The sequence below is a fragment of the Neomonachus schauinslandi genome, chromosome 6 (genome assembly GCF_002201575.2).
Source record: "Neomonachus schauinslandi chromosome 6, ASM220157v2, whole genome shotgun sequence".
NCBI lineage: Eukaryota > Metazoa > Chordata > Mammalia > Carnivora > Phocidae > Neomonachus > Neomonachus schauinslandi.
The window spans coordinates 139,206,008-139,230,854 of NC_058408.1; the positions used below are offsets into that span (position 1 = coordinate 139,206,008).

General features: G+C 35.2%; 1 protein-coding gene and 1 pseudogene across 1 annotated transcript in view; one reads left to right on the forward strand and one right to left on the reverse strand.

The window, feature by feature from the left end:
* ATRNL1 (attractin like 1) overlaps window positions 1-24,847 on the forward strand; it is an 814,868-nt gene that overhangs the window by 130,052 nt on the left and 659,969 nt on the right. Inside the window, exons 10-12 of the mRNA XM_021699729.1 lie at window positions 1,055-1,209; window positions 22,337-22,421; window positions 23,858-24,066. Coding sequence (XP_021555404.1) covers window positions 1,055-1,209; window positions 22,337-22,421; window positions 23,858-24,066 — 449 coding nt within the window. The remainder of the gene's footprint in view (window positions 1-1,054; window positions 1,210-22,336; window positions 22,422-23,857; window positions 24,067-24,847) is intronic.
* Window positions 1,779-1,899, reverse strand: LOC123325265 (annotated as a pseudogene).

Consider the following 24,847-nt stretch of genomic DNA (forward strand, 5'->3'; position numbering starts at 1 on the left):
TGGTAATTTTTACCAATTATAGTTCTCTCCCTATAGAGTTTGTGGAACTCCTTATCTTGCTATTTCGGAAGTCAGCTCCATATTCTTTAAGCATTAATTGCTGTAGGTTTTTGAGATATATACTATATATACCTTACTCACTATACTATATGTACTGGGTTTACATTCTGATTCTTTTTTAGTAGCAGTGCTTTATTTAGGAATACTTAAGAAGTATTGATTCATATTGATTCATATTGAGTAATGCAGTTTATTATATATTAGTACATTAAGGTGAAATATAATTGTGAGTACTTTCAGTTAAACTTCAATTAATTAAAAACATTTATATTAATTTGGTGTTTCTCAAAAATGCATTGTGATTTTACACAATATGGATCTATCTCAAAAATAATCTTGAGCAAAAGAATGTACATACAAATGAATATGATTCTATTTTATAAAGTACACCGACAACAATACAAATAAAACAAATAATCCTAAAATTGGTATGGAACCACAAAAGAATCAGAACAGTGGTAATCTTTTAAAAAAAAATCTCAGTACTGTTTACTTAGTTGTGTTCATCTTGTGAAAATTTATTGAATTTTAGACTTATGTGCATTTTTATGTATGTTATATTTAAATAAAAACTTAGTGTATTATGAGATCCATATGAATTATTAGTTTTAACTGAATACAATTCAGAGTAAATTTATTATATTCAACTTTCTATTTACTTTTGTATTTAAAACTGATGGTACTTTGGTCCTCTAGTTTTAAGGACACATGTTTCCTACTTATAAAAGTTCAAAATATAAATTATTATAAAATCATGAACAATTATGTTTAATATTGTGCTTCCTCAAAATATTTTAAGATACTGTGAATCTCAAAATATTTTAAAAATACTGAAATTTAGAGGCCATTTATGAGTTGTTAAAAAAAATAAAGCATGTTATTTTCATAGTTCAAAGGAAAATTCTATATGCAAGTTAGACCCTTTATATAATATATATAAAATCAGGGAGGTCTCTTTATCCTTTGTAATACATTTTTAAATTTTATCCTGTAGGACTATTTTGAAAGAAAGTGGGTTTGCCAGATACCTTCATTCAGCTGTTCTTATCAATGGAGCTATGCTTATTTTTGGAGGAAATACCCATAATGACACTTCCTTGAGTAACGGTGCAAAATGTTTTTCTGCCGATTTCCTGGCATATGACATAGGTATGTATCTGTTAGGATTGTACAAAGTAGAGGAAATTATTAGAAATTTGTCATGTAGAGGTTCTCAAATACATTAATTGACAGCATGTGTATATGTCATTTTAGAGATAAATTCAGTGACAGATTATGAATGGAATTTTAATTTCAGCACACTAGTAGTATAGGGCCAGGAGAACAGACATTCTAGGTTCGAGCATCCCTTTTGAAGGCTTTTGTACATTGTATCCCTATGTGAGCACTTTTATCAGTCTGTTGTGTTGCCATATTAGTTTTGACATATGGAGCACTGTCAAATTACGTAAATTACAAATAGGAATGCAAGCATTTTAGTATTAGTGGGTATGAGCAAAGATGCATTTAAATTAAACATACAGATATAGTTACTTGGTGTAGGAAGATGATAGAAGTAAAGAAAGGAGTATAGAGACAGTAGAGCTAAAGATATAAGATGTGGGGACAAAATGGAAACCCAGAACATATCTAGGAATGGAAGTAACTGAATGAGAGTATTTTCCAGAGAACCAGAAATACAGTGCCCTTACCCAGTTTGCTTAATTTTAATTACGCTATCTGTAGTCCTACCGATTTCTAAATATTAAATGAATGTATTTTTTGGGAAAAGTTTTCAATTAGCAATAATCGCGCCTCAGATAAACCTCATTGGCTACAATACTGCCACTGCGCAAAGCTAAATTAATGTATTTTTTGAAATACTAAATTTAGCTACCCAGTGGACCTTTATAGTGAAAATATTTCTTCTCTTTTTGTCATTTTATAGATGAAGCCTACTTGATATTTAAAATATATTTAACTGTAGTTCAGAGCACTTTTAATTGATCGTGTAAAGTAATATGCCAATTTTAAGCTATTATGAAACTTCCTGATAAATTAAAAGAAACCAGAGAATAACACATTTAATGGATTTAAGAGGTATACTTTTGCTCTTAAACATCATAAAGGCACATAGTCTACTTTGAAAAATTATTTCAAGTGGTGGCATATAAAGAAAATTATGCCTATTAATAAGAACTTTGGTTTTTATACTGTTACACATTTGGAAGGAAATTCCTAGTGATAACATTAAGCATACTTTTTGAGCCTAAACTGTGAGTATCTGTCTGTGATTAATCATTAAAAAGAATCCACTGCCTTTAGGATTTTTAGATACTAAATAGTTAAATCTTTGCCTTTTTGGACTAGTAATTTGAAGTGATGACTCATTATCAAAATTGGATTGTCTTGGCTTATAAATTAGTGCTGAGATCCTGAAAAATGAGTTAAATGACGTACTGAATCTAGGCTCCTTTTTATGATTGTCATTGCTGGGCTGGGGGCTGTCAACATACTTTTTTGGCTGTGGTGATGAGACAGTAAGCTTACTTCTCTGGAGGTAGATGAAGGGATTTTGTTTTGTTTTGTTTTTCTTTTATGAATAAAAATCCTAGAAAAGTGTAGAATTTGTTGTTATTGTTAAAAATCTATGAAGTGAGATTTTGAACTTTTTCAGAAGATTCTTCAAGGAGTTTCCATCTACTCTCTATACTTTAATGAAGAAGTTAATGTTGAGCTATTTCGTAGCTAACATATTGGGAAATTATTTTTATTCCTTCCATATTGTTCAAGATTATTATATTTTAGAGTTTATGTATCAAAAAAGCTTACCTACATGAAAACTATTAGAGGTATTAGTTTGAGTGAGAGAGAGATCAGATTATCATTATTCTAATTACTATTTGTTAAGTGTTTCTAAGGATTAGATAGTATGCTAAGGGCTTTTTACACATATCTTAACCTCTCTAATAGTTTTGTAACAAGGTGTAAATAGACTCGTTTCCAGAATTTTAAGCCCCAAACCATGCGGCATTCCTGGTACATCTAGCTTTTGTGACTCCTAAAACTTGTAGTAGTCTTTCCACTTGAGTACCACATGCTGCTGTTTGGTTGGGTCCATTTTATGTTCTTCATTTTGCAACAAATTATCAGACACTTATGTTTCATAATGTTTCTTAATGCTGTGGAAAGATAGAAGCAAATATCAGTTTCATTTTTCAAGCAAATTGTTCAGGTGGGAGAAAGAATAACATTTTAAACAGTTTTATACTTTAACATAACATTAACAATTAACAACAAAACATTAACAATATTAACAAAAACGTAAAGCAACCATATGATTCAACATAGGATAAAAGTATTCTGTGTTACGTCATTTGATTATTTTTGTGCAGTTCCCAATAAAGCTCTCCCCCCAAATCTGTTTTTATTCTCTTGAGTTTGTGGCATCAAATGTTGGAATATTTTCCTGGGAAAAGTATTTTTATATTTCAGAAAATGTCTTCCAAAATAATTGTTTTCCTTATGGAGTATATTTTTTGGGAATAAAATACAACCATTACATAATGAACCAACTGGAAAATAGGTCTGAAAAAAAGGTCATCTTGCTAATTTTTCTCTTTAGTACATTACCCTTGGACTTTTATGGCATATTTAACTTGAGTGCACCTGAGGAGTTAGCTGATTGCTTTGTGTTTTATGATGTTTAAATAAATAGGAATATTTGTGTCGATACTAATTTCTTATTGCTCTAAAAAGTACTATTTCAATCTTATTGCCATAGTAAATTTTACATAGTAAATATTGTTAATCTTAGAGGATATAACCTTGCCTTCACAGTTCTCATTGTTATATTATAGATGATAGATGTGGAAGGCACATACCAGTGATTTTTTAACATGGCTGTACCTTGGCAACCTCTTTGAAGGTTGTAGGAAAAAAACTTAGGTCTTTATAAACTGATTCTCTTAGATTAGGCACTGAGCATCCATATTTTAAAAAAGAAACTCAAGTGCTATAGGTAATAGACCCAGGGCTGGTGAATGAGACTGAATCAACTATAACATATAGAATGATATTACTTAATGCTCTTGTCTGTAAATCTAGCTTGAAATCAGATAACTTTGTTATTTTTTTTTGTTATTGTTAGTGGTATTATTATTGCTTTCAGAAAGTCACCATGACACCTTATTCAAGTTTAAAATGATCTTTGTGGTAAAGATAACCTTCTGCTAAAGATGTAATGGAATAACATGCCTTGTGTTCATCTCATGTTATTACACATTTATACTTTGAAACTATTTGGTTGTGCAAAGTACACATTGTCATAAAAGTTAGTTTTCTAGCGTTAGAAGGAAAAAAGGTATCAGGTTGGTTGTTTTTCATATCTCTAAAGTGTCACTAGGTAGTTTGAGGATTTCAACATTTACAAATGAGAGATTGTCATGAATTGAAACATACCTTAAGATTGAACTGAATTTGGAGACAATATTTCAGAGTCATCTAATTAAGAGCTATTACAAGAATTTTTGGAAGGCCTAACGTAGAATTATGAGGCTTTTAATTACAAATGGTAGTCGTTATTCTCCAGTAAGAAAATTTGCCCAATGGTTAAGGGGATGTATAGAATTCTGAACAAACTGTTTAGGAGGATGTATAGAATTCCGAACAAGATGAAGGACAACTCGTAGATACAGTGATCATATATTTTTTTCTTCAAAAAGATAGTAGTAACATGAAAATGTGATTTCGTGAGTTAGAGTAGGGAGTAGGATTTATATTAGAAATACATCTTGCAGAAAGCAGATATATTGAAACTGAAGCTGAAACTTCAAATCAGATCAAAATAATAAGTTTTTAAAATTTTTATTTTTTTTCAAGATTTATTTATTTGAGAGAGAGAGAGTACTCAAGCAGGAGGAAGAGCAAAGGAAGAGAATCTCAAGCAGACCCCCCTCCCCCGAGCATGGAGCCCCACATGAGGCTCGACCCCAGGACCCAGAGATCATGACCTGAGTCGAAATCAAGAGTTGGATACTTAACCAACTGAGCCACCCAGGCACCCCTATTTTATTTTTTTTAAGTGAGCTCTACCTCCAATGTAGTGTTTGAACTCATAACCCCGAGATCAGGAGGTGTGCTCTACCAAGTGAGCAAGCCAGGTGCTCTAATAATAACAGTTTTTAAAATAAATTTCTTGAACATGACAGTTTTACTTACGATGTTAATTTCTTGGTAGGTGATTATTTAAAAACAAACTCAGTAAACAAAGCTTAAAAGTAATTTCATATTTTGAGAAGTAATATTATTGTAATTGGTAATGTGTAATAATATATATAGTTAACCACACAGTTAAAACACAGTGAAGTCATAGTTCACTATACCATTAAAAAATCACTTGACTAGTTATGAAGCATAGCATGCATGTTTTGTACACCCCCATAGAGTGTGTGTGTGTGTGTGTGTGTACAATGGATACAATTTTATAAGGTATGTAATTTCATTAAAAATCATATTTAAGTTAAAACATCTAATTATTTAATTTTTTGAACACTCCAGCAAAATTATAAAAATTCCAACCTACTTGCTCTTCATGTTTATAATTATTTTCATTTTCTGGAGGTTATTTTATTCCTTTCCTTGTTAATTAATATTTCTCTATGCCCTTTGTTAAATTCTTAGGGTTCTTCCCTGGTGAAAGCAGCACCCCTTGTCTGGTCACCTGAAAGAATCTGTTTGTTTCTGTTTGTCATCAGAAAAACTCTTAAAATTATTCACACATTTTTTCACTGCATTTAGCCAGCTACTGTTTCTAGCTTTACTCTATTTTTTGCTCAAGGGGTTCTTTCTGTAATATACCATTATATAGAAGAAATAGGAGCTTCTTTTTAAAAAAGAGGCCAATAAGTAAAGGAAAAAGTGACCTTTCATTTTGAGAAAAGAGAGAACTAGCATTTGTCTAATGTTTCCTGTGGTGCTTGGCACTTAACACGTGCTTTGTGATATAATGCCTCATAACCTCTAATAACACCTAACTAGTATGTATTATTATATTCATTTATAGGGGAAGAAACTGATTTAGCATGGTTAAACCCGAAGTCACATAGGTCATAAGATGGTATATTTAAAATTTGAACCCAAGCCTAAGTTCAGATTTTTTTTTTTTGATTCTACCACTATGCTATGATAATGATTTTTTCCCTGATTTAACAGGAAAATACTTGAATGATCTTTAATTGGGGAAAGGGCATATAATATTTGTTAATGTAGCAAGCCACTCAAGAAAATTAGCTTTATTAGTAGATTTAGAGTTAATCAGATTTTTAAGGTATCTTTGAATTTTATTGTGCCTCCCCTCTCCCACAAATTAATCAGAAAATACTGGTCTCAAGATAGAAAATCAAGGAGAAAGAATAATGAACAATAAATCTCTCTTTCTCTTAACAAATCTACGAGCATTTTGAGAGATTGTTTTGAATGCAAAAATTGCTTAATACAGATCTTGTAATAAAATGTAAAACTGAAAGAAAAATTTTCTTTTTTTTTTTTTTTTAAAGATTGTATTTATTTATTCATGAGAGACAGAGAGAGAGAGAGAGAGGCAGAGGGAGAAGCAGGCTCCCAAGGAGCAGAGAGCCCGATGCGGGACTCGATCCCAGGACCCTGGGATCATGACCTGAACCGAAGCAGACGCTTAACCATCTGAGCCACCCAGGCGCCCCAGAAAGAAAAATTTTCAAATGTCTTAACAAAACCCCAGGGGAAGAAGGCAGGGAAAGGCAGTCATAAATATAGAATCAAAAATTTAAAATAAATTGTTAGCAAATAGAACTCGACAGTGTTTCAAAAATATAATAAACTATGACCAAGTAGGAGTTATTCTAGGAACTCATGTATGATTCATTATCAAGGAATCTATAAATATCATTTTTACATCAAGACTATGTACAGAAGCCAACAGGAAATATCATTGTATGTTAAAACTATAAAATCACATCAATTAAGATTGAGAGTCGAATAGTGATACACACTTTTCCTGGCAGAGAGTAAGAAACTAAATAAATATTCATTGAGTGAATATCAGGGGACAAAATCCTGAGTGGAGCTGTGGTTAGATAACCTAGGAAAAGTGTGCACCGTTTTACACTATTAGGAGAAGGTTTGACCTAGTGGGGCATAAACCCAGTGAAGCACCATCACTTAAGGGGCAGGTAGAAAAACATTTTGGCAACATCCAGAAATTTGGTTTTCTTTTACAAAATATACAAATCATTAATAGAAGTTTTTCTTTATATCCATCTAGTTTTGAGTCATATATATACGATCTGTGTGTTCTTTCTAGTAATACGAATACTGACTGACTTTTGAACTTGCATTTCAAGTAGATTATTAAAAGGATCTTTAAAATTTGTCCTTAAAGTAGCACAGATACATATTTTCATGAAAAATATGAATATTTATAGAAAAATTAGCCAATGAGTATGCATTTTCTACCTGCACTATTTTATGCATCATTGATAAAATAAACCAGTCTCTAAATTTCAGCATAAGTTCTTAATGTAATTATGTGGCCCTTCATAGGGAGATAGTTCTGGCAGCACAGTATTCTGACTGCTGAAATTTGGGTTTGGGATAATGGTAACTCTAATTTCTTGATCTTATGTGTATTGAGTGTACGGTTTGTAAATTAATATTTAGTACCTTGCAGTGTAAGTGTTTTTTAAAATGTGTATTTCAGAGAGTATATTTTAGTTTGGTCATTAGTCCTGTGTGGTTTTTCTATTGTCATGGAATGGTATTTTTGTCAGTTTTCTTGACGTCAGTAGGCCATGTGGGTTTTGCTCTCATTTGTGTAGCCTTGAACTGTTTGTTAAGTGATAATGACTTGAGTGCTCTGGAAATACATTGTCTTCTTGGCAAGAAATACAATTATAGATTGTAGTCAGATTAATAATATAACAGACTTTGTAATGTAATAATGGGAATAGACTATATGTAAATAAATTATATTAATTTAATATTGAGCTTTAAGGCATTTGATAACTTCTACGTGTTATAGGAAAACCAATCTGTGTTTTATAATGAATCATGAACAAGAATGTGAAAATTCAGCTACAGAATTTATCTAGCCCAACCTTCTGTTTTATAGTTATTGAAGATATTGGAAGGGATAAATAGAAAGCCTATTTGTAACAACCACTCTTATCTTTTTCTCTTCTAGTTCTGTTGAAAAATCCTGGCATGTTGGGCAAATACCAGCAAGCATCAAAAAGTGTTTATATCTGCAAAAGTTGCTTACCTCCACAAGCTTTTCATAAGCTTGCAAGTTAAATTCTGTTCTTCCTAAACAATTTTTTTTAATTTTATTGATTTATTTGAGAGAGAGAGAGAGAGAGAGCATGAGAGTGGAGAGGGGCAGAGGGAGAAGGAGAAGCAGACTCCCCACTGAGCAGGGAGCCCCACACGGGGCTTAATCCCAGGACCCTGGGATCATGACCTGAGCCAAAGGCAAATGCTTAACCAACTGAGCCACCCAGGCATCCTGGTTTCTAAGCAATTTTATGAATGAAAACAATTTGCCAGCAATTTTAAGAAACTGCAGAGGAAACTCACATTTATTGTATTGTATCCGTCAGTACAGGTTAGATTATACTGTGGCAACAAACAATCCTGCCACAGTCTGAGTTCTCTGGAAAGCAAATTCTGAGACAGAGTTTAGTGTTTGGGGTACAAATTGGGTCATTGGGATTAATAGCTGTGATCAGGAGGTAGAAGAAGCAGGATTGGGCAGAGGGAAAAGTCAAGTAGACTTTAATAGCTGCAGCCAATCCCAAGGGAACTCTTGCTGAAATGTCCATCAGTATTATTCTTTGTTAGGATGAAACAGCCAGGCCTTGATTAGTCATTGTATGAGAGTCACTCCTAGGAGGTAGGAACTTGGGTGAGGAAGCTCTGTGTATGTAGTTAAAGCAGTCTCCACAGGGGCTCGTAGCTGAATGATGTTAGGTGACAGCAAGCCTAGCAGCAGTGGCAACAGGTTCTTCCTGAAGGTGTATTTAGGCAGTGCATGTCCATGTTCATCACAATTCATTCTTTGAACCACTCAGTCCACTTCAAATACATTTGTCAAGAGCTCCTCTAGGATTCCAGTGACCCATTCTTCCTGGGGAAAACCTAGATTATTCCTTTGGCTTCTACAGCTGGTCTCAGGGCTGCAACTGATATTCATCATGTCTCTCCCCCCCCCCCCCCCATTATTCTTTCTAAATATCCGTTACTCTCAGTTGGAACCTCTTCTGATCTCTGTGACTTACCTGGTAGCATGACCCAGACCCTTACCCTTAGGTATTTGAACCCCTGGTCATCATGTACCTCCTGCTCTGGGTATTGAACTTGCCCATTTACCATTACCCTTGGCAAGAGGATACCAAGGGACACCTAAGTGGATCATATGTGTACCAAACATATTCCCTTGCCCTTATTTTGTAACAGCAGTCCTACCTCCCTTTGATGGTCAGGGCCAATTATCCCTGCCAAGATGGTGACTCCTCTTTTGCCTGCTTGCTGGTACCTTGACAGAAGGAACCTGAAGTGCCTAAGTGGTAGCTATTCCCTACCCTGGGAACTAAGCTAACTCTAGGTTATAGTTCAGTGGGACATTGCTGGGGCCCGCCAGAGTATTTCCCCTTTGGGGAATAAGATCTCTAATCCTGCAGAGCCCAGATTTCTGGGATAAGAAGCACAAATTACTCAACTGTATCACTGAAAGTGAGGCCACTAAGAGTGGCTTTTATTCCTTGGTACCTGGACTTTTATATTCTTCCTACTGGGGACAGACCACCATTTAAAAGTTGCTAAATTCCAAGGTGTATCCTGCATCCTGGTGTTTCATTTGTGCCTCTCGAAAGGTTTATCACATTGTGTGTTACAGGGTCCAGTGGATCCCATGGTTATGGGCTCTTTCCTGTACTTCATTTGCTGTAGTGTGTCTTCTGATTACATAGGATCCTGTGCTGCTTGATCAAACACTTCATAATTTATAAGGCAGTCATACTGGTTAAGACCCTGTGGTTGGGAAAATCAAACTGATACTCAGAGTACGTATCGATTCTTGTCCTAATGAATTGTTGGTCAAATTAGAGTGGAAGGGGCCCAATTGTAGTCAGCTTGCCACTAAGTGTATATTTGGTGGCCTTGGGGGATAGTTTTATCAAGGGACCAGAGTTGATATCTTGCTGACAGGCTGGACAATTGCCAGTAACTGTAGCTAGAGCAGCTTTGTTCAGAGGAGCCCCGCTACTGCATTCCTAGATGACTTCCATCTCTCTATCATGGCTAGTGTGTTCATGTTCTCATTGTGCTAGCACTGGGGTGTCCTATAATAGAGACTAACTGATATTAGCTGTTTTAGTCATTTGTTTGCTTGTTGTTTACTGTCTCTTCCATGTTAGATGCACTCTGATGCCTTTAATTTGTGTCACAAAGATCTTTATATTTTGTGCTCATTCCAATATATCCATCCACGTGTCTCTACCCCAGGCCCCTTGTTTCTGATCGTCCAATATTTCTGTTTAGCTGTAAGATGACAGATGCTGATGCAACAGTGTTGGGTAACCTGGGGTCTGAGCTATCTGTTCACGTAGATTGCTTGTGTATTATGTGATCTTGCTCATGCTTGATCTTGGGTGCCACTTCCATTTTATGTTCTTACGATTCTTGGTAACGGAACCAGCTCATGATATAAAACTCTGAACACATGGTCAGTTTTTAACCCAGGGTCTCTGTCTCTGCCAGGGCCCAATAACATGGCAGGAATAGAGTATAAAATTTTCCACTGCAGATGGGATGGCCTTTGACATGTGTATGGGGTCGGCATTGGGATTCTTTCACTGGGACTTTCTGTATATTTCATGTGCTGCTTTTTCCAACAGTGCCACCACCAATAGCTATAATTCTACTGGGTCATGCAGCCCTAACTGCAGAGCTGCTTACAAGTGTAACCTGAACCTATAGCAGAGCTATTCCCTACCCTGGCATGTACTCACAGCTGGCAGCCTTTCATGTTGTTCAGTATGTGGGCTGGAGCAGTATTCCCAGGACTGAAATAAGCTACCTTCAGAATCCAAAGAGACCTACTGGATGGTTTGCTTTCTGCTTTTCATGGGCGTTGCAAGATGTAATAATTGGTCTTTCAATTCAGATGAGCTGTCTGAGAATGTTCTTGACCACTGGATCCCTAAATACTTTACTAGTATGAAATCTGATTCTTTGTAGGTTTTATCTTCCACCCTTTGAAGCATATATGTCTTAACAAGACCTCCATCTCATAAGCCATTCTTACTCATCTGGCCACAGTTAGAATGATGTCATTAATGTAGTGGAACAATGTAATGTTCTACAAGATGTCCAATGGGACTAAATGTGTCCTATGTTATGACAAAAGGAGGGAGAGTTAATATGATCCTGAGGCAAAATTGTGAATGTATACTATTTTCTATTCCATATGAAAGCAAACTGTTCTTGATCCTCTTTTCTGAAAGGGTTAGCAAAAAACACATTTGCCAAAAATGGTCATGTTACTCTGCTTTAACAAAGAAAGCATTTTGTATAGTGACTGCAATTTGAGCTACTATTTGGTAGGAGGCTCTTGTCATCCTCCAGGCTTTGTTTAGTTTGCAGGACCCAGACTGGTGATTTAAAAGGAGATTCAACGGGGTCCATCATCCCTGCATTCTTTAGATTCTTTAGGGTAATACTAATTCCTGCCACCCACACCCTCTTGAATGCAACATTTGTTTAAAATTTAATATATTATCCAGGGGGTCGTTGTTTCCGAAGTTCCCACTTGATCTTTTCCACTGTGACAGCCAAGGACCCAAAGTCAGTGTTGTGCCATTTGCCAGAAACATCCAGAGCGTGACCACTGCGTAGGTCTGCAGACCCAGTGGCTCATTTTGAACAGGACGTTGGCCAGGATGTCATTAATTACCTCATTGCCATATATCCCTCCTATAAAGAGAGGCCATGATGACACTGTATATCTGTGGGTGTCAGTGCTAACTCAGACCTGTGTCCAACTGTACTTGAAATGTTTTTGCTGCTTTTCCCCCTAGGTTAGAGTTATGCAATTAAATGACCATGGGTGACTTTGATAAAGAAATAGGGGAATTATTACCGTGTATACTTACTGTGGTATTGCAGGGTCATTCCTCCAAGGCATCAGAATTTTAAATATATCAAATATGGACTTCAGAAATGGCTCAATTCTAGAATTGAGCAATAAATTGTGACTTTTTTTTGCAGCATCTACCATCAGCCTCCTGATCATCTGTCCTTGATTTCTTCTGATGATGTAAGTTAGGTAGTAGTGCTCTTGTTGGCTGCCTGTTTTGCTTCTAGGTGTGCTGTGGTCTGTTAAACATCTCTATGATTTTTAATAGGCTAGTCTCCTTGACTGACACTCCAGGCTTGCTGCATATTATAAATCTTGCCCACTACTTGGATTGGATTCCGATGGTTAAGTGTCACCAGTTGGGCTGTATTGTCCTGTTGTCTCCGTCATTGAGCTCGTTCTGTTACGATTTCTCCTTCCATCAGCTTTGGCCTGTGGAGGAGAGCCAGCACATTCTTATTGATTCTAGTGCCCCTTCTCTATCCCGTTCTTCATGGCTTTGGTAAATGGCATACCCTCTGGCCCTTTCCACAGATACAATGAATGACCTGGTAGGTTTTCTGGTGTTACATTAGTATATCCACTCCAGACTGCCTGTATTTCTAGACTTTTTACCCCTGCCTTTATTCTTTGCTATGGCAGTTCTAACATTTTGACTTTACTTAGCATGGGCTGTATTTTCATGTTTCTAGGTGTCTTCTTTTTCTTTTTTAGCTTTATTGAGGTATAACTGGCAAATAAAATTATAACATATATGACATGTAGGGGTGCCTGGGTGGCTCAGTCATTAAGCATCTGCCTTCGGCTCAGGTCATGATCCCAGGGTCCTGGGATCGAGTCCCTCATCGGGCTCCCTGCTCCGTGGGGAGCCTGCTTCTCCCTCTCCCACTCCCCCTGCTTGTGTTCCCTCTCTCGCTGGGTCTCTCTCTGTCAAATAAATAAATAAAATCTTAAAAAAAAAAAAGATCTATAACATGTACATTGTGATGATTTGGTATATGTATACATTGTGATAGGATTCCCCCAGTATAGTTAATGCATCCATAAGATCACATATATTTCCTTTTTTTAATTTGATGTTCTTTCTAGATTAAGTTCTACTCATTCAGCAAATTTCATTTATATAATACTGTGTTATCAACTACAGTAACCATGTTATACGTTAAATCCTCATACCTGGTTCATTTTATAACTGAAAGTTTGTATCCTTTTGCCAACCTCTCCTTATTTCCCCTATTCTCAGTCCCTGGCAAACATTTTTTTAACTGTTTCTACTGAGCTTGACTTCTTTTTTTTTTTTCGATTCCACATATAAAGACAAATACTGTGTCGTATTTATCTTTCTTTATCTGACTTACTTCACTTAGTGTAATACCCCCAAGTCCATCCATGTTTTCTTAAATGGCAGGATTTCTTTCTTACGGCTGAATAATATTCCATTGTGTATGTATATGTATACACACACACGTATATATACATATATAAATATATATAATACATATACATATATATGTATATATGTCACATCTTTATCCATTCATCCATTGACGAACACTTTGGCTGTTTCCATATCTTGGCTTCTGTGAATAATGCTGCAGTGAACATGGGAGTGCAGATATCTCTTTGATATCCTGTTTTCATTTTCTTTGGGTATATACCCAGAAGTGGGATTGCTGGATCCTATATGGTAGTTTGCTTTTTAATATTTTGAGGAACCTTCCTGTTTGAGGGACAGTGACGGAACCAATTTACATCCCCACCAACAGTGCACAGGGTTCCCTTTTCTTCATGTCCTTACCAACACATAATATCTCTTTTCTTTTTGATGTTAGCCACATGTGTGAGGTGATAGCTTATTGTGGTTTTGATTTGCTTTTCCCTGATAACTAGTGATATTGAACACCTTTTTTGTTTTATTTATTTATTTATTTATTTATTTATTTATTTGACACAGAGAGAGAGAGGGAGAGAGAGTGCACAAGGAGGGAGTCCTTGCTAAGCAGAGAGACTAATGCGGGGCTTGATCCCAGGACCCTGGGATCATGACCTGAGTTGAAAGCAGACACTTAACCGACTGAGCCTCCCAGGCACTCCTGAATACCTTTTCTTGTACTTGTTGTCCATTTGGATGTCTTCAGAAAAATACCTCTTCATTTCCTCTATCCATTTTTTATTTTTTTATTTTTTATTTTTAAGATTTTTTATTTATTTATTTCAGAGAGAGAATGAGAGAGAGAGAGCACATGAGAGGGGGGAGGGTCAGAGGGAGAAGCAGACCCCCTGCCGAGCAAGGAGCCCGATATGGGACTCGATCCCGGGACTCCAGGATCATGACCTGAGCCGAAGGCAGTCGCTTAACCAACTGAGCCACCCAGGCGCCCTCCTCTATCCATTTTTTAATTGGATTATTTTTTTGTTTTGTTTTTGCTGTTGAGTTGTGTCAATTCTTTACATTTTTGTATATTAAACCCTTATCAGATATATGATTTGCAGATATTTTCTACCATTCTGTAGGTTGCCTTTTCATTTTGTTGATTGTTCCCTTTGCTGTAAATAGGAGTCATTTTAATAGTGAGCTCACACCATCTCCTGGGGTCCTTGTTAGGGCATAAATTCTGCATCTTGGGAGAGTGCTTTTAAGTCATTAAACTCTCCCTAATCCAATATAAGGTTCTGGTGCCACTTGGATCAATCTCCCCTTATTATCTAGTACAATGTGTACTCCCCCAACTTCTGCCAATATTTGCTCTCTAGGTCTTACAGTATCCCAGGACCCTGGAATCATGACTTGAGCTGAAGGCAGATGCTTAACCAACTGAGCCACCCAGGCGCCCTATTTATTTTATTTTTTTAAAAGATCTTACTTATTTGAGAGTGAGAGAGAGAGTGGGGGGAGGGGCAGAGGGTGAGAATTTCAAGCAGACTCCTCGTTGAGTGCAAAGCAGGGCTCGATCCCACAATCCGAAGATCACGGCCTGAGCCGAGATCAAGAGTTGGACACGTAGTCAGCTGAGCCACCCAGGCATTCCTCATTATCTTTTTTCTAGAGCTCAGTGGGGCTAAGCAGTAGATACGCAATTTTAGTGTACTGGTAGTTACTATTATCAAACATCTGATACTTCACACCTGCTAGAATATTCCCTTTCTTTGGCATACATTCCTAATTTACCACTGGTATAAGTTTTAATGGTTGATGACATCTTGTGCCAGGGGCTTTCTTTGTTATACCTACCACCAATGATAGGTTCTTCATTGCTAGCTTAGTAGTATATGATTCAGCTCACAAACTCCATCTTATTTCCTGCTTTTCTTGTATCACTCCTGGTACCAGCTATCATAGTTTGGGTTCTCATGGAAGTAGACTCTGAGATAGAGTTTAGTGTTTATGATGTTCATTGAGAGTACCCTTAAGATCAATGCCTTTGGAAGAGGTAGGGGGAGAAAGCAGGATTTGACAAAAGGAAAAGTTGAGTTGTGATGCTGGATAGATAACCTTAGTCAACCACACAAGGATCTCTGGAGGTAAAATGGTTGGTATGTTGGGACGAAGTGACAGGACCTTTAAAACCCCACGTTGATCAGCAATTGCATGTGGGTCATCCTTAAAAAGTTGTGGCCTTGGTGAAGTGGCCCAAAGATACTGAGGAACTTGCTGAAGTAGTTTGCAGCTGATGATTGCTCACCGACACCTCTCCCAGCAACAGAGACAAAAGTTCCTTCCTTGAATGAGGTCTGGGCAGCACATATCCATGTCCACTGTAAATCTCCAAGTTTCAGAGGATTAAGACCAATTATGGTTAATTTCTCACTCATGCTACATGTCTAATGTTGGAGGCAAGGCAGATTAGCTTATTGTCATCACTTAGGGACCCAAGATGAATTGAATTGTCTTTCATTGGTAATTCAGTGGTTCCATCTAGAAATAGAAGTGTCACTTTAACTTGCATTTTGTTGGCAGAAACAAGTCATATTGGGGGCGCCTGGGTGGCTCAGATGGTTAAGTGTCTGCTTTCGGCTCAGATCATGATCCCAGGTTTCTGGGATCGAGCCCCGCATCAGTCTCCCTGCTTGGCGGGGAGCCTGCTTCTCCCTCTCCCTCTACTGTTCCCTCTGCTTGTGCTCTCTCGCTCTGTCAAATAAATAAATAAAGTCTTTAAAAAAAAAAAAAAGAAACAAGTCATATTATCACATCCAACTTCTAGGAAGTGTGGGAGTTTAATTTTACCATGGGCTTGAAGGAAGAGAACTGGAATATCTGTTAAATAACACCAATATATATAACAAATGTTGTTTGTAATTCTTTGTAAACTCTTAGTATAATTGAAGGTGATGTCTTGCAGATAGTAATAAAGCCTTCACCTCCTACCACCACGTATGTTAAAAGGCAACCAGCTTCTACAAGTAGAATTGTGTTGTATTATTATTGGTCTGAATTAATCATTCTCATGTATAATTAAAATATTAATAGTGTACTGTACTGTTTCTCTGCAGGGACTTGTGTACTTTAAAATATATATATACATATATATTTTTACTTTCATGACATTACTGTTTATGTTGAAAAGGGTATTTTGGTGACATAGTGAGGCAGTATAATGTAGTAATTAAGAAGATCTGGTTCTGAATGTGAGAAAGTCAGAGATATTATCTGAACCTAAGAACTAAGTATGCCATTTAGAATAAGGAGATAAATACAAAAACAAGCTTCTTCTAGTTTTTATTTTAGAATTCAAAGTGCTTACCTCTGTGATTCAGGAGTAAGCATTGGGATGATAGGGAGCAGGAGAGTTTTTTTGTGATAAATCTTGTGGGATAATTTGACTTCTAAACTTTGCATATACATATCTTTGGTTAAAAACAAACAAAGTAAGAACATACCAAAGCAGTACAGAAACCAAGTGAGGCACAAATTCGTGGGTCAGGCATAAATATTAAAATAATGGTCCTGGGAAGATTTGTATATGGTAATACACAGAAAGATCTGGGAAATATTATATATGGGAAAAATTAAATTAGATCCCTGGAATAGATGCAAAAATAAGTTCCAAATGGATTGAAGATCAAAATGGTTAAAGCCATCCTTTAGAAGAATATTGGAGATTATCTTTAAAATCTTGAGTTAAGAATAAGAATAAGTCATGAAGAAAATGATAAGTTTGATCAGGTTTCTGTACAAACTTTTGTAAAATAATACTCCATAAAATACATGAAAAGGCAAATCACAGCATAGGAGAATATATGTTAATGCATATAATTAGCAAAGGATTGATATTTAGGACATTTAATAAAGATTTCTTAAAATTATCAAAAAACTAAAATTCTGGGGGCACCTGGCTGGTTCAGTCAGAAGAGCACTCGGGGTTGTAAGTTCGAGCCCCACATTGGGTGTAGTGATTACTTAAAAATAAAATCTTTGGGGCACTTGGGTGGCTCAGTCGTTAAGCGTCTGCCTTCGGCTCAGGTCATGATCCCAGGGTCCTGGGATCGAGCCCCACATCGGGCTCCTTCCTCAGCGGGAAGCTTGCTTCTCCCTCTCCCACTCCCCCTGCTTGTGTTCCCTCTCTCGCTGTCTCTCTCTCTGTCAAAAAATAAATAAAATCTTTAAAAAAAATAAAAATAAAAAAATAAAATCTTTGTTAAAAAAGACAAAAAACAAAAATCAAATAGAAAAATGGGCAAGGTTACCAGTAACTAGAAAAAAACAAAACAAAACAACATTCATCAGATGGGTAAAAATTTAAAAGTCTGAGAGAGCTACATAATGGAGAGGATGCGAAATAAGAGCCGTCATGCATGGCTAGTGTGAATTTAAGTCAGTGCAACTACTTCGGGGCGCAAATTGGTGAAATCTAGTAAAATTGAACTTGTGTCTTTCATTAAACCTAGTAATTTTCCTTTTAGAAATCCACCTGGAGAAACTCTCAAAACTTGCAAAAGAAGATGTGTGTAACAGTGAACAAACCAACATGACTTGTGTTAGGAAAAACCTTAAAAAAGTCTAAATGACCTTTAAAAGGATAGATGTGTTTTGGTAAAATCATAATATGGAATGCTGTAACATGATTAAAATGAAAACATAGCACCACATATGTGAATAAGTCTAAATGGGTTGTTTAATAGACATTTCTCCAAAGAAGATACATAAATGGCCAATAAGGACACAAAAAGATGCTCAACATGACAAATCATTTGGAAAATGCAGATCAAAACCACATTGAGATACTACTTCACATCCATTAGGATGGATATTATCAGGAAATAGAAAATAACAAGTGTAAGTAAGGATGTAGAGAAACTGGAACCCTTGTGCACTCCTTGATGGAATCAAGTAAAATGGTACAGCTGCAATGGAAAAGAGTATGGATGTTCCTCAAAAATTTAAACAATACTTAACCATATAATCCAGCAATTCCACTTTGGGTATATACCCAAAAGAATTGAAAGCAGGTACAAGAATAGTTATTTGTGTCCCCATGTTCATAGCAGCATTATTCACATTAGCCAAAATTAGAAGCAACCCAGGTGTCCATTGATGGATGAATTAGTAAACAAAATGGGGTATATATGTACAATGGAATATTGTTCAGGCTTAAAAAGGGTGGAGTTCTGACACATGGTACAACCTGGATGAGCCTTAAAGACTTGGTAAGGGAAATAAGTCAAAGACTAAAGGACTAATAATGTGTTTCATTCATCCGAGGTACTTAAAATAGTCAAATTTATAGACAGAAAAGTAAAATGGTGATTGGCAGGGGCTGGGAGAGAGGGGAATAGGGAATTATTGTTTAACAGGTACAGAGTTTCAGTTTTGCAAAATAAGAAAGTGCTGAGATGGATGGTTGTGATGTTTCCAAAACGTGAATGTACTTAATGTCATTGAACTGCACACATAAAAATGGTTAAAATGAAGAGAACAAAAAGCAAAAACTAATGGGTTGAAATTAAACAAGTTTCAGAGGGATCCATATTGTATAATATAATAAACATTTGTATTAATACAAAGCTTTCCCGCCTACAAAAATTACCATATATGTATCATATATATAGAAACATTGATAAGCAAATACAGAATAGTAGTTGCATCCAAAGAAGGAAGAACTAAAGAAGCTTGAATTGGAATGGGAGTACACAGGGAGTCTAAGTTACATCTGTAATAAGTTATTTCTTTAAAAAATCTGTAGTAAACATGGTCAAGTACTAGGTTTGACAGATCTGGTTAGTGGTACATAGGTGTTTGTAATGCCATTTTTGAGGCTGTTCTGTGCGCTGAAAAAATTTCATCATTTACCAAAAGAAATTGGCTTATGGAGTTAGAAAAATCTTCAGGAAGCCAAATTTTTAGTTAATGCTTGTCTTTATTCTTAGCTCTCTTTTTTTCCAACTCCTTAGTTTTTCTGAGCATTTCTATGGTTCTCATTTGGAAAATCTGCTTTCCTTCTGCCTGGTTTGTGTTGGATGCTGGGCCAAATTACTTACCTCTTAGTCCTAGGTTAGCTCAGATTGTTGGGTCACTTTCTTTTCTGGACTCCAGATTGCCCCCAAATGATCTTAAAGATTCTTCTTTGGAGATTTTTGTAACAAATTGTTATCTGGCAGTCTTACTCTTTCATCTGACTTTTTTCTGTTTCATTTCTTTGAAGCATATTCAGGTTTCTAATTCTGTTGTTGGAATACTACAAACAACACAGTTTGTAAATCACTGGCCCTGTGTGTGTGTGTGTGTGTGTGTGTGTTTGTGTGTGTTGGGGTTGGGTGGAATGATTGAAATCTATCTGCCCTAACTTATTTACTGTCTCTAACATTTCCATCTCTTTCTTTTTCAAAGCCTGTGTCTTTTACAGGTCACCCTTTCTCTCCACATGGGAGTAATCTCTCAGAGTCTGCTACAAATATACTTTTAAATATCAAATATTTATAAACATAATTTATAGAAAAACAAAGGTAATCAAATGAGCCCTAAGCAAATTGCTTAACTTCTCCTAGATCTAATTTTTCATTTTCTTTCTTTTTTTTTTTTTTTAAAGATTTTACTTATTTATTTGACAGAGAGAGAGGGAGAGAGACAGAGACAGAGAGAGCACAAGCAGAGGGTGCAGCAGAGGGAGAGAGAGAAGCAGGCTCCCCGCTGAGCAGGGAGCCCGATGTGGGGCTCGAACCCAGAACCCTGGGATCATGACCTGTGCCAAAGGCAGACGCTTAATGACTGAGCCACCCAGGTGCCTCTAATTTTTCATTTTCAACATATGGTAATACCTGCTCAATCAACTTCATTGGATTCTTACAAAGACCATTTTAGATTATGTAGATGAATGCACTTTGGAAGCTTTATAGTACTATACACATGTAAACATACTTCTTTCATGAACTGTAACATGTAAAATTGACCAGACTGTTAATCCTATGTATAGCCCTCTTTCATAGTATTTCCCAAAATGTGATATTCAGAGCATTGGCTCTTAGAAATGTTAATGTGAAAAGTATGACATGAAAAGTGCTTCTGCGGATAAAATACTGGGAGCACTGGGTTAGATATAGTTAGGCTTCTATACGTCTGTACTCTCTCTTTTGAGAGTATTTAATAGGCAGATATATTTTGTGAACTAAGGAGAGAGATAGGAATAACCTCTTTTGGGGGGATTTGTGTTCTTTGGAATAGACTTTAGGAGATACAATTCAAGATGTATTTTATTGCTGTTTTCTAATTTCATTTTCTAAACTATGATTTTGGTTTTTGTAATTTCTTTGATCTTCATTAGTAATGATATTGAATTAAAACCAAATTATTATTTTATTACTATCATTATAATTACATAAGTGGGAAAACAGTAATTTATTACAACTTTAACTTTTACAACTAACTGTATTTTAGATTATTTTCTTGTTCCCAAAGGGCTTCTAAACTACCTAAAAATAAAATTTGTTTTTAAAATCTTGTTACTTCCCTGTGTTTTTATTAAATACCACTGCCTTCTTTGGATATGGCATGTTTAAGAAGATGAAATTTAAAACACTGTCCTGAGAATGTCCCTAGTTACTGAAAATTGAATCACTTGTCATCTCAAAATCTATGTTAGTATACGTGTCAATTTTGAGGCTAGGTTATATTGAAATGATACACGGTTTTCTTTTCTTTTCTTATGTTAATCACCATACATTACATCATTAGTTTTTGATGTAGTGTTCCATGATTCGTTGTTTGCGTGTAACACCCAGTGCTCCATTCAATACGTACCCTCTTTAATACCCAGTTTTCTATTACCATTTTTCTTTCCATATTTTTTATATATCTCATGAATTATTTAGGTTTTTTATTTTTTCTAGATTTTTGCAACTGAAGTCCATTCTCTTTTACATAAAATGAACTCTATTATTTTGAAGTATCAGATCATTAAAATGATTTAAATATTTCAGTGATTCCATTTTTAGGCATTATTTCACTGAATATTAAATATTCCATTTAATTTCATAAGCATGCATGTAAAATTTGGTTTAGTAATTTAATTTTCTAACAGGTTTGCCCAGTATTGGCGTTCATGCAGTTTACTATATGAGCCTTGATTTATTTAATAAAGATATTTATTTAATAAAGATAATAAATATATGAGCCTTGATTTATTTAATAAAGATATGTTGGAATTATCCTCCAACATAAACTATACACCTATATTTTTTTTCATTTTCATTATTCTCATATACTTACATTTATTTGTGGGAATTTTATGCAGAAGTTATTTTTATTTTAGGAATGATGCCAGTTGAGGGGTGCCTGGGTGGTTCAGTTGTTAAGCATCTGCCTTCGGCTCAGGTCATGATCCCAGGGTCCTGGGATCGAGCCCCACATCGGGCTCTCTGCTCCATGGGGAGCCTGCTTCTCCCTCTCCCACTCCCCCTGCTTGTGTTCCCTCTCTCGCTGTGTCTCTCTCTGTCAAATAAATACATAAAATCTTAAAAAAAAAAAAAAAAGAATGATGCCAGTTGAGTAATGATACTAAATTGTAGGTCATGGCAAGTTAATGAAAGACTTCCTAATTTTAATGTATCTTTAATTTGACCAAAGATGGTTTTATAGTATTTGTCTTAATTTGTTTTATTTCATTTTTTGTTTTGCTGTTCTCTTTTTTCTAGCTTGTGATGAATGGAAAATATTGCCGAAACCAAATCTTCATAGAGATGTCAACAGATTTGGACACTCTGCGGTTGTTATTAATGGGTAAAAAACGTACATTTGTCAGTCATCCTATCCACATATTCTGTTACTCTTTTTGAAAATTATCATTTGTACTTAATGGCATTGGTTATACCTAGTCTACTGTGGAATACATTTTGGTTCGTTAACCATATCCTTCATTCTTTTGTGTTCAAATATATTTAAGAGAAAGAGGAGCAGTCAGAGTGCTGAGATAAAACTAAAATACTTAAAAAAAAATCATCCTGCTTTCTTTTCTTTTTGTAGAGATCAGACAATGAATGACTTCTTTAAAAAAGATCAAACTGAAATGATAGGCTAGCCCCATATTTCTAACAAGGAGAACAAGGAAAGTGAGAAGAATTAGATTCTCATTTTAGTTCTGTCATTAACCATGTGATTTTTGACAAGTCCCTTAACCTCTCGACTTTAATATCTTTATATCCCTTGGGATTTTGGATGGGATGATCATTAAGTTACCTTGTTCCTTTAAGTTAGTATCATTTTTCTATTTTTTTAAAAAGATTTTATTTATTTATTAAAGAGAGAGAAAGTGTGAGAGAGAGAGAGAGAGATCATGAGAAGGGGGGGGAGGTAGAGGGAGAAGCAGACTCGCCGCTGAGCAGGGAGCCTGAAGTGGGACTCGATCCCAGCACCCTGGGTTCATGACCTGAGCCAAAGGCAGATGCTTAACTGACTGAACCACCCAAGTGCCCTCATTTTTCTATTTCTATAGCAAATTTTGGTAATGTGGCAGGAAACAATAGCTCATTCATTAGCTTTAAATTTATAATTCATAATGACATTTTTATAAGTTTATTTTATCACCACTTTATTCTAATTATGTAAAAATTCTTCAAAGTGATACTAAAAGCAGGTAGAAGTTAACCACAATGAAACTGTAATTGATATCAGTTAGCTTTCAAAACAGTATAAATGAAATTCAGAGTTTATACATAAAACCTCTAGGCTTCTTTGTTGCAATACTGTGTTGGTTGACTTTCTCTTTTTAAATAATAAAAGATAATATTGAAGCATTTTCTGATCTTTTCCACTTATTAATAATATTGTTAGAAATAAAATCTATGCTCTTTTAGGGCATGTCAGACTTCTTTGGCACTGGTAATTGAATTAATTTAACAATTGTCTGGACTTTTCTTTCCAAATTGAAGTTTTGAAGATATTTTTGATATTTTACTCTTGATTTATTTCATAAGAGGATAGTAAAATACTGAAAACACAGACTATCTAATATCTATATTCATTGTCAATATTCAAAAATTGTAATTCTAGATAGCTGTTCTAAAGTGTATCTTCTTATCCATGTACAGGTATTTTCTATTTCTAAAAAATTGTTTACTAACTTGATAAAATGTATTTAAACTTATTTTTAAAGCTAATATGTTAGGCTTTTCTTAATATTGTTTCTTTAAGATTCTTGTTTTTTTTTTTTTTAATAGGTCCATGTATATATTTGGAGGATTTTCTAGTGTGCTCCTTAATGATATCCTTGTTTACAAGCCTCCAAATTGCAAGGCTTTCAGAGATGAAGAACTTTGTAAGAATGCTGGTCCAGGAATAAAATGTATTTGGAATAAAAATCACTGTGAATCTTGGGAATCTGGGCATACTAATAATATCCTTAGAGCAAAGTGCCCTCCTAAAACAGGTAGTTTTTCTTTTTTTCTCCCTCTCTGGCATAAAGCTTCTGTACGTGGCTAGAAGTAGTAATACATTTTGCTTATAAGATTTACCTTAGTATAGCCTTTAGAAATTAAAAATTCATAATCCTCTAATTAGGAATTCTAATGTTTGAACTTAGCAGTGATTAATAATTTACCATTTTTATTAGCTATTTTTTGTTTTCTCTTTTTAATTCTATATGTAATATGCATATTAATATTTTATGTGTAATATAGTCATATACATATATAGATATATATGAACTATTTTCCTGTATAAGTAAAAAATGCTTTAAAGTATACTCTAAGAAATACTGTGTTTCTAAGAAATACAATGAAATAATTTATTCTGCATTTGGTAGATTTTTCCTTCTTTAATATTGCCAAGCGAACCTTGGAGTTAAAAGATTTTCTAGAATTTTGATGACTAATGTTTTAGTTTAATACTTATTATAAAGTATTGAGTAAGTAAACCAAACATGAAAAATTGCTAGTAAATATTTATTTTTGAGTGAATGATTTGGATAAAAATTCTTCAATTTTCTTTAAATGGGTGGGGGTTTTATGCATTTTTGTATGCCACAATTAACGATGTATTTTCAAGTTTTGCTAGTCTATGATAACTTCAGATGTCTCTAAATATCTTTATGAAGAATGATAACCAATGAGTATTTGTTTTAATGTTTCTTTTAGATGTGTAGTAATGCTTTTTTTTTAGTAAAAAACTATAAGTCTTCCCCCCCCCCCCCCCCCCCCCCCCCCCCCCCA